The 11011-nt window shown below is 39.7% G+C and overlaps 1 protein-coding gene across 6 annotated transcripts; it reads left to right on the top strand.

Annotated features, from left to right (window-relative positions):
* The first annotated feature begins 1049 nt into the window (after positions 1–1049).
* SRSF1 (serine and arginine rich splicing factor 1) lies at positions 1050–10263 on the top strand. Of its 6 annotated transcripts, XR_015715876.1 has the most exons (6): positions 1050–1356; positions 1777–1961; positions 2323–2495; positions 2695–4642; positions 6544–6590; positions 10027–10263. XR_015715876.1 is itself a non-coding variant. In XM_016210644.2 (4 exons), exons 1-4 carry the CDS (start codon positions 1163–1165, stop codon positions 2887–2889), a joined length of 747 nt encoding a protein of 248 aa, XP_016066130.1. In that variant the 5' UTR covers positions 1050–1162; the 3' UTR covers positions 2890–10263. The 6 variants fall into 6 exon arrangements, 1 of the variants encoding a protein (XP_016066130.1); XR_015715877.1 differs by having other exon boundaries at positions 2695–3374; positions 4281–10263; XR_001603013.2 differs by having other exon boundaries at positions 6544–10263.
* The last annotated feature ends 748 nt before the right edge of the window (positions 10264–11011 follow it).

The raw sequence follows: 11011 nt of genomic DNA, 5'->3' as shown, positions 1-11011 counted from the left end.
TCTGGGGAAAAATGTAAAAACTTCTTTTATCCCTGGGACAGCACTCAAGCAGGATCAGTCCTGAGCAGCAACCGTGGTCTCCAGTGGTCGCAATGCTCACATATCCACGCCGCTCACTTCTAGTACCTGAAAGGCCCGGTAAGGAGTTCAAAAAAGGAACGCACTTCAGGATTCTATAAACACACACACTTTTTTTCTCATTCTTTGAAAGGGATTGGAGAAATAACAGGAACAAGTCATTCTGTAAACCTTCACTGGACCTCGGCTGTAGGCTGGGCCTAATGATAGGCGATTAGAGACCGAGAGAAGCAGAGGTCTGGGTCCCGGCCCGGAGGTACCGCCCGCGGCCCATCAGGGCGCGAATCACCGCCAGCGAGCACGGGCACCGCTGAACTGAGCTACACACAGTTAAACTCTGAACCGACGGCTGAACGATATTTAGCGTAAAATATTTACTAAGGAACCTAAACTAGGTTCCCCTAAATCAAGTACTTGTCTAAGCAGCCCACCGCTAGTCAGCGGCAGGCGTAGGAAGGCAGTCGCGCCTGGGCTCTGGGTTGAACCAAGCGCCTCGCCGTTCCTGCACTAGGTGCATTCTCCAAGGATCCCCGTTTCCGGAACGACCGACGCGTCCCTCCCCCCTCTGACTCCGCCCCTCGCAGTCTTTCCCGCCAAAGGACGTTAACGCCGCTAAGCATGGTGGGACAGGCTCTAGGGTAGGCTTCACCAATTCCTTCTAAGTCGCCTAGTTGCTTTAAAAGACTTATTCCTGAGGAAACTCTCTCTTTAGACTCGACAGATTAATAACCCCTTTAACGAAGACACTGTGTTTTTTTACCACACAGCTAGTGACTCCATTAGCAAACCACTAGCAAATCGGGAACGCAGGGAACTTTTTTTTTTCCTTCGCGCGGAGGGTGACGTCGCGCGTACGTGAGCGTATTTTCGCTGACCCGTTACGCTCTTGCGCGTGCGCACTGAAATCGAATAGCTGCTTCCTCCCGCTTCTCTTCTTCCCTCCCCCCCATATCCGTGCGCCGAGCTGATAAAGGCGCCATTTTGGAGGGGCCGCGGGAGACGTGGTGTCGCTGCGGGCTCGCTCTCCCGTGCGCTAGGCTTGGTGGGAAGGCCTGTTCTCGAGTCCGCGCTTTTCGTCGTCGCCATGTCGGGAGGTGGTGTGATTCGTGGCCCGGCGGGGAACAACGATTGCCGCATCTACGTGGGTAACTTACCTCCAGACATCCGAACCAAGGACATAGAGGACGTGTTCTACAAATACGGTGCTATCCGCGACATCGATCTCAAGAATCGCCGCGGAGGACCGCCCTTCGCCTTCGTTGAGTTCGAGGACCCGCGGTGAGGCGACCTGGGCCTTGCGGCCTTGAGGAAATCGGTTGTAGTAGTTGGGGAAAGCTCCAAGGCCTTAATGTTAGAGAATGGGGAGATTGGCTCTTAGGTAGGGGGCAAGACGCTATCGCCCAAGCTGGAGTCGAGGAAGGAGCTGAGTCGGTTTGGCCTTTGTGGTGGATGGGCCCCCGTGGACGTTCCCAGAGCCGACCCAGGCTCGGAGCGGGAAACAGGCGTTGAGGGCTTGTGTAGTGTAGTGGTCGGGAGCCTGGCGTGCTTCTGAGTGGGGGAGGGGCCATCCCTATTATGCAGCGCATGTGAGCTCGTCCACACCGGGTGCGCATGTGCGGGGGGCCGCTGGGTCCCGGCAGAGTTAGCTGCCCCTCGGGGTCCGTTTTCTTAGTCCTCTTGCTTTCTGTGATCACGCAGAGACGCGGAAGACGCGGTGTATGGTCGCGACGGCTATGATTATGATGGATACCGTCTGCGGGTGGAGTTTCCGCGGAGCGGCCGTGGTACAGGCCGAGGCGGCGGCGGGGGTGGAGGTGGCGGAGCTCCCCGAGGCCGCTATGGCCCCCCATCCAGGCGGTCTGAAAACAGAGTGGTTGTCTCTGGTGAGTTTACTGTTAATGTGGATTGGTGAGAAGGGACAGGAAGCCAATTAAAATTTTCCTCTCATGACTAGTTTAATAAATGCAAGCTTTTATGCCAGATCTTAAATTACTTTAGTTTCTTGGGTGACTTTAGTAAACAAGGATTATTGCGGGGGAGATTTATTAAATTAGGTTTCGGTACCTAGAATATGAAGGTCGTTACTTTACGAATAATTTTGGACTCCGGATTCCAGAATCTTAGCTCTTTATCTAGGATCTTAAATGTAATCATTAGTTATAAAGTAGGTCTTCATTCTAATGTAAATTTTAAATTTAACGTGAAATTTAGGATAATTGGTTTTGAAAAAAATCGCTTTTCCAGGACTGCCTCCAAGTGGAAGCTGGCAGGATTTGAAGGATCACATGCGTGAAGCAGGTGATGTATGTTATGCTGATGTTTACCGAGATGGCACTGGTGTCGTGGAGTTTGTACGGAAAGAAGATATGACCTATGCAGTTCGAAAACTGGATAACACTAAGTTTAGATCTCATGAGGTAGGTTATACACTTATTCTTTTCTTTGGCCAGAATTGGATACAGTGGTCTTAACAGTGGAATTTGCAGGTAAGATTCAGGCAAGGGTGTCCAAGTAAAGTGCCAGATTTCTGGTTTTAGCTACATTGTACTCATTCAGCATGCCTGAACACAGGTAAAAGCTTAGATTTTTCAATCGAAAGTTCTGTCTATTCAATAGGGAGAAACTGCCTACATCCGGGTTAAAGTTGATGGGCCCAGAAGTCCAAGTTATGGAAGATCTCGATCTCGAAGCCGTAGTCGTAGCAGAAGCCGTAGCAGAAGCAACAGCAGGAGTCGCAGTTACTCCCCAAGGAGAAGCAGAGGATCACCACGCTATTCTCCCCGTCATAGCAGATCTCGCTCTCGTACATAAGATAATTGGTGACACTTTTTGTAGAACCCATGTTGTATACAGTTTTCCTTTACTCAGTACAATCTTTTCATTTTTTTAATTCAAACTGTTTTGTTCAGAATGGGCTAAAGTGTTGAATTGCATTCTTGTGTAATATCCCCTTGCTCCTAACATCTACATTCCCCTCATGTCTGGTAAATTGTATTTTAAGTGATGTCATAGACAGGAGTGTTTGAATTTAGTTAACTCCATTCTCTTCAGACTGTGATATTGTGTAAATGTCTATTCTGCTCTGGTTTGTGTGAACTGGGATGTTGGGGGTGTTTGTGGTTATCTTACTTGGGGAAGTTCTTATGTTTATCTTGCTTTTCATGTGTCTTTCTGTAGACATATCTGAAGAGATGGATTAAGAATGCTTTGGATTAAGGATTGTGGAGCACATTTCAATCATTTTAGGATTGTCAAAAGGAGGATTGAGGAGGATCAGATCAATAATGGAGGCAATGGTATGACTCCAAGTGCTATTGTCACAGATGAAATTGGCAGTATTGACCTTATACTAAAAGACAAGGGTTAAAAGTGATATATATGCATCTACGTTAAAACACTTGCAAACATCTTATGCAGTTATCTTTACCTACAATTGCTTTGCTCTTTAAACCTTGGCAATTGTGGAAAAATTATATTGCCCATTTTGCTCCCTTCCCCCCTTTTTTGTTTTAATAGGGACTAATGTGGGAAGAACTGGCTAATTTGTCACAGTGCTTAGTTACAACTGTTAATGTGTGACCTGCTGTTGGTGTACATGTGGGTACAGGGTGTCTTTAATTCCAACCAGATAGAGTATAATATCAATACTGCTAAATCTGCATGTCCTCTGTGTGACTGATATAGCGTTGCTATTTCATTTTTTTTTAAGACAAAATGAAAGCAAATTATAGAATTCAAACGTATTGGTGTAGATAATCTAGTTGGGAATTTCTAAGTCTCACCTTTCCCTTTAAACTAATATTAATAATTGACTCATGTTTAAAACACTTTAATTTACAAATTAAATTACAGATGGGAGCATTAGATTTAGTTTAGACTTAGGTGGGTAACAATACCAGTAAACTTTCAAACTACATAACTTTTTGCAACCACAAAACCTGTAATACGCTGTACAGTAACAAGTGTTGGCATTATCAGTTGAACTGTAAATATAAAATGCTTCTTCCAATTAGTCTCTATGATGATTAAGTTTCTAAAATTTATCTGAACACCATTCAGAAACTTGTTTTGGGGAATTTGATAGTTATTGATGTACATCTGTTAAACTGATGACAGACATAACTCATCATTCCCCAGAAACCATTTTTGATTACAGTATCTAACATTTTGCCTCCTCTTTTTTGGTTTTGCTGGTTATAAAGGTTTGGATTGGAGAGGGCTCACTGGATCCCAATCCTTGGAGCTGGATCATTGGATTCAAATCATAATGTGGATAGGATAGGGAGGATGAATTACAAGGATTCATGGAGCGGGATCAGATTACCAGGAACATAGGAGTGGATTCCTGCCCCAACCAAACCGCATTCGTGTGGATTTTTTTTATTTTTATTCAACTTAATTGGCTATTCCAAAGATTTTTTTTTTTTTTCCTATTTTTGACGATTGGAGCCCTTAAGATGCACGATGGAATTGTGTTTTGCATTTTTTGGTAAAAGGAGCAAAGCGAGGACCTGGAGATAAACGCTGGAGCAATCTCCTTGGAAGGATTCAGCACGAGTAGATGGTAAACATTTAAAGGGGAAAGGGGGGGTTTGTTTAAAATAGTAAATCAGTAAGTCATTTCTAAATTTAAAACAAAATTGGAGTTGAAGAATAAGTAGGTTTCCAATTGGCTGTTGCCGTTTTTCTTTGAAAAATAAACGTTTTTTAAAAAACTGCATGGTTGTCCTTTTTCCTCTTGTAAGATTTTAATGGGGTGATTATCAGTTAATACTTGAAATTGATAAGATTCTGACTTTTGAATTTATGTGTTAGTTAATTAAAGGTTCTTGAAAGGTGATTTTATGGTATTAAGTAATTCTTGTTATTTGTAAAAATACTCAGGGCAAGATAAAAGGTGAGAAAGGCAATTGTGTATGTAACATGGTAAATGAGGGGTGGTCTAGTCGTTGAAAGATAAGCTTCCCATACTTTGATAATAAAAAGTTATTAAAATTTATAGATGCTGCTTATTTTTGGTGATCATCTAAATAGATAATATAGGCTTTTAAACAAAATTGAGTGATGACTGGTAAATGTTAACTTGGAGGTAGCCTTTGAGATTCTCAATGAAACTCATCTCAAAAATTGGTAAGTATTAAATGTTTAAATTAAGCACAGATTAGAATTCTCAACACAATTTACTTTTTTTTTTAAAATGTGAATGGTACACTAGAGGAATAACTGCTTATTTCAGTGAATTGTTGCTGGTAAAAAGCTGGACATTCTTTTTTGCTTTGCAAACTCTTCTCAACCATAAGATTATTTTTCTGTATCCAAAACATACCAAAGTAGTGATTATACCCTGAAGTCTACCAATTTTTGTATCTTTTTACTTGACAGTCCCTTTGTTTTAAATTTTTACTTTGCTTGAATTGGAGGGGATTTTTACCTAAAATACCTAATCGTCTGATTTCCTGATAGCTAGTCACAGCCATCAAAACATTCTTTTTCTGCACCCAACTAAATCTTAACGATTCCCATGGGTGCTAATGAATTTGGAACCAGAATTTAAGACAGCTACTCAGGTGACATGATTTCAAACTATGAAAAACTAAAAGTAATCTTGGTAGAGGAAGTGGGCCCCAAGATTTGGTCACCTAACCAATACATGCATATGAATCTTGTGGAATGTCAGGAGGAAGAAAAAGGGTATTGAATTGAAAGCTAGGATTCCACTTTAAATATTTAAGAAAAGTAGTTGAGGATAGATTCATCGAAGTCATTGTAAATCAAAGTAGGTTCAAGAAGCCGAAAGATTTATTAAAATGAATAAAGTTTTTGTCATTGGGGTATTAACCAGGCCTGACTGCTTACGAGATCAGGCATTTTCTGGGTGGCATGGCTATAGGCAAGTTCTGTCTCGAATATTTTTTAAGTCTTTTTAAATGATGATTTTGGAAAGATAAATGCGGGGTAGATTTAAGTAAGCTTGAGTTCATTTGTGTTCACCTAATGTTTTGGTAACGGCACCAAAATGAAAGTTCCCTTCAGTCGAGGTTGAGTACATTTAAGTGAAGTTGAAAGATGTGCTCTACAAAAAGTTTTAGTTGTTTCAACCCCAGGTTGAAAATAAGATAGAAAACTTTTTGTGTCTGGTGTATCAATTCTTTGAAGATTAGAGAAGACTTAATGTGTGTTAATGAATGGTAGAGGGGGGCAGATTTTGCAGGTGAAACCAAGGCAGCTTAAAAGCTGAGGGGAGATGGCAGACTTTTTTTCAGTCTTAGAATGGCCCTTAAAACTACCCATATTGGCAGCTATTAGAAAAAAGCCATCTTTTGGGAACTAAAAAGGCTGGCATGAATTTTCCACCTTTTCTCCCTATTTGTCTCCCCTTAGAATGTTGTAGGGAGCCTATAATTAGTTTGTCATTTTCTGACCAAGGACTTAAGTCTAAGAAGCACCTATTTTTCATAACATCAGATTGAATAACCCATCTTGCTGTTCATCCCACATCCTGGAAACAAAAGGTAAGAAACCCATTTTCTGATTCCTCTTGTTTGGGATCTGAATTTTATTTTTAAAATTGTTTAAATTTCTTAATGTTTGAAACGTGAACAGATTTTCCTCATCTAAAATGCTTTCCTAAGTTTTATACTTTAGTGATAAGTTTTGAGTACAAATATCCACTTGTGCTTATGTGCAGTATGATTCTAGACTTTCAACTTTCAGTTTTGTCTTTGAAACATCTTGCTCAATAGGGTGTTTTTTTAAGTTTCTTGAAGATGAATTTACATGTGCTTTTTTGCTTTGTGTATAAAATTACACATGAAATACATTATATGTATGTATGTACCAGAAATAGTTATTAAAAGGAGAGAAACTATTAGACTGAGGTTCTATTGTAACTTAACCGTCCTTTGGTTTAACTTAATTCTATTATGCAGAAAATTGGTTCACAATTTCTTACCCAAAAAACTTGAAAACAAAAAGAGTTTGTTGAAATAATTGCATGTAAAACCTGACAAGAATTGATGCCTTCATTTTGTACTTACTGTGAATAACTTGTCTTCCTGCAGAAATAAGTGGTATGTTTCATTATACAGTTGCTACAGGGTTTGCTGAGGGTGTTAAATTTTATATAGGGTCTGTATACCATACATTTGTAAAGTGTAAACAGTTCTGAATTTCAGATACATCTGTCCCCAAGAATTTGGAAAAGGGATTGTAGAACTCTAGTAGAACATGCAGGGCTAAAGGTTGTGTTACTTTGGATGTGAGTAAAATGTGGATCCTTTATTAATTGAGGTATACATTCCTCATATTAGGCTGAAGCAGCCACAAGGGGGAAAAAAGGTACGACAACATTTCTTTATATTCTGTTGCTATAGTGGATTCAAAGCATTTGTATTACACTAAAGGAAATATTTTGCCATCCTAGTGTATACAGTGGATTACATTCTTTTAGGGTACTTTTTCTCAGTAATTTCTGGAACATTGATCATCCTGGCCCTATAGGAAAAGCTGGGATTGTCATGAAGTAAAAAGATAAGGGAACATCTGTTTGTCTATTGAGCAAAGTAATTTTAATTACAAAAATCACTTGGTGCTTCTGTAGTCACAGGAAATAAATTTGTCATATAGAAATTAATTTAGGCGGAAATAACCTCATAATAGCTTATCAGGGAGAGAGAAGTCTTTCATGCTTTGCGTAGGAGGTTCATTTAGGTAAGTATGGAACACAGATGAAACATTTAAAAAAGTTCAGCAGGTCCTGAGTGTTTCGTCTTCATTTCTTAAAAAGTAAGGAGTTAAGCCTTCAAACTACCAGGTTAAAAAGTGTCTTAACTCCTTGCCACCATAAAACTTAGAGGTATCATCTATCAATTATTGATAGAACTATCAATGGGAAGATAGTGGAAACTGAGAGCCTTGGAACAAAACATCAAATTGTAGGGATAGCCTAATGTCTAGGTGACTAGAAAAAACAACTTTCACTTTCCTAAATGAGTAAATGCTAGGGGAAATCACTTAGTCACTAGAGGGCACTGTGATGCAGAATCAACCAGAAAATTATCCCTACTGTAAAGGGTCATAAACAGCAAGGTTTCAGAAACCATCTATCTAAATTGTGTAACAACTCCAAAGTTAGGGGTTGGGTTTTCTGGGATAAGTTTTCTTTCTGTCTTCTCATCTGTTGGGCAAAATCCTTTCCCTTTTCAAAGCTTCTGGATTCATTTAGGTTTTGAATAGAGCTTAATTTCATGAATACCAAACTTAACATAAACCAAAGAACTATTTCTAGATCTTAATTAAGGGAAAAATGCTGAAGATACGACTCTGCTTGTTTTCTGCCAAACTTGTACATCGTAAGGTATGAAATAGTAAGGTTGCGAGTGTAAGAATTGGGTGCAGGAGTAGATGTGCTGCAAAAAGTGTCTCGGCATAAAATTGGTCATATACCAAAAAAATGGATATGCTTTCAGAAACCGTATGGTATGGAACAGTTTCTGGAGTGATCTTACTTCTCAGCATTACTAAGATTTTTAATTGTTAATGTGTCTTTAAGAACTTGCTAGTCATGTTGGCTGTTTATATTTTTCTCTTTCCTAGGCCTGCTTATTTAAGTAGGCAATAGAGTATCTTGAGATAAAGTGTACATTTCTCTTGATGTATTAATGCCGTTTTATTTTAAGACAGCTGAAAGTTATTGGGGATTAGTACTTTAGCATTTGTCATTCATATCTCTCTTCCCCTACTTCACATTGCAAAAATGTAGAGGAAACAAACTTCAGCTTTGCCTCCTGTTTAAATTGTCATTTAGAATATTAAAGTTTCTTAGGCCCACTTAAATCATTAATGTTAGAAACGTGTCTGCTTTGAAGAGTAAGACACTAGGAGACAAAGGTATTTTTCCAGGAGAGAAATAAGGTTATACAAGAGAGATTACCCTGCTTGCTAAACATTTTACATAGCAAGCGAGACTGCAGAAGGTTGCTGGCTAGCAGCCTTGCTACAAATTGGATTGAAAATACTGAAAGTGCACTAGATTGGTTATGCCTGTCCTTAATCCTAATAGTGTTAGCTCTGATGCCTCCTTAATTTAACTTTAAAGAAAATACAGAATTCCTTTATAAAAGAAAAGGGCTAAACTTGGATGTTGTTAAAGGGCCAATGGCATGGCTGAATGGTACCCTATGGTGCTGGGTATTAGGGGAGTCTTTATTATTGGGATAAACTTTCAGGTTATGGCAGTTACTAAGATTTAATATTTAGGAATGGACTGCTGCATCAGTCAACCTACAGCCTTTAAGTAGGACTTCAAAGTCCTGGGCTAAATCTCTCCCACCCTTAAAGTGGCATGCCAAGAAATTTGGGTTAAAACATCACAAGTCATTGAGTGCCGAACTTGACAGTCCATTGGTATCCTCACCCCAAGTCCAACTCAGCACCAGCCATTATTGGTAGAATGATCTTTGTAAAGTGAAAAATTTATCACCACCACTAGAATTACTTGAAACCTATTGTCTGCAGGACGCACACCTTAGAAAGGCAGATACAGCCCTTAATAACCTTTCTCCCAGGACTTGACATTTTCCAGCATTTCTCGCATTTGGTCCTGTTCTTCCTGCAGTGTCTACCGCCTCTTCATTTAGAGGAGTGTAACTTACCTTGGGTAGTACTTCAAAAATGAACTCTGAAAACCGACACACCCACCAGACAGAATCACTCCCTTGTGTGTTGGCACAGACTTTGTACATGTACCTCTAGTGTAGTATGTATGTTACCTGGCTTGCTCGTTCCATCCATCTACTTCAGCTTTCTTAGTTCATGAACTTTTACTTTCTAAGGAACCAAAACTGCCTGGCACATGATAAATACTGAAAAAGCACCATTGATCCTTCAGTGTTCCCATATGTCTGTCTTTTCTAACAGGTTATAACCTCTCTCCCCCTTTCCTCCCAGGTATATAGCACAATGCTGTTGCACTGAGTAGACACTCAAAAGATGGACTATTCAATTGCTTTGGAAGAGGAACCTAGAAAATTGAATTCCTTCCCTTTCTGAATATCTTAAATAACCAGTAAATATAGGTCTCAATTTCTTCTAAGTTGGGACTAAATCCCTGTTCAGTTTATACTTACTGTGCAGTAGGAGCTATTTGTATATAACATTAAAACATTTTACATTTTGTGACCTGGAGTGTTTCTAATTCTTTTTGGAGACATTTAAATTTAGTTATAAAATAAACCAAGAGGGACACCCACATCTTAAGACTAGAAATGCAAGGTGTTGGTTAGTGGCACAGCAAGCACTACAACAAAGGAAACAATGGCTGCTTTGTTCTCAAACTAGAGGAGGTAGTTAAGGTCTGTGACTTAATGTAACTAGTTCCTAGCCACAGTGCCACTGTATTTGACTTGAGCTAGGCTGTAAAAGATGTGTTTTCTTGTCAAAGAGTTATCTAAAATCCTGTTTGCATTTCTCATCTCCGTCTGCCATATCAGCATCCCTGTCTGAACCCAAGTTTACTACTAAAATTTCAGCTTGTTTCACTGACTCCAGTCTCCATCCTGGCCATCATGTCTGATCTTAAAACATGTCACTTCACCTGGTACGAGTCAATAGTAGGTTATAGTCTGCCTTTTTAATTCATCACTCTTCTCATATTTTCCCCTGCTCTGGTTGACCTGATAAATACTTGACTGACCATGCTTATTTTTGTTCTGTATATTTGCTTGTTTTCAGACTTCTTCCCCCCACTTAGTCACCCTGCAGCTTTAAATCCTGGTCATTCTCAAGGTAAACTTCATCCTCAAGTTAAACTTCATTTCTGCAACTATAGAAAACAAGCTGCTAAGCCCAAATAATAACTGTCTTCTCTGATGCATTTAGTCTCAGTTTATTACATTAGAATGTTTTGTGTTAAATTTTCATGCCCTATGGAATT

The sequence above is a fragment of the Miniopterus natalensis genome, chromosome 17 (genome assembly GCF_054644295.1).
Source record: "Miniopterus natalensis isolate mMinNat1 chromosome 17, mMinNat1.hap1, whole genome shotgun sequence".
Taxonomy (NCBI): Eukaryota; Metazoa; Chordata; class Mammalia; order Chiroptera; family Miniopteridae; genus Miniopterus; species Miniopterus natalensis.
Note: the sequence above shows the minus strand (reverse complement) of the source record. Positions and strands in the feature narration are given on the sequence as shown.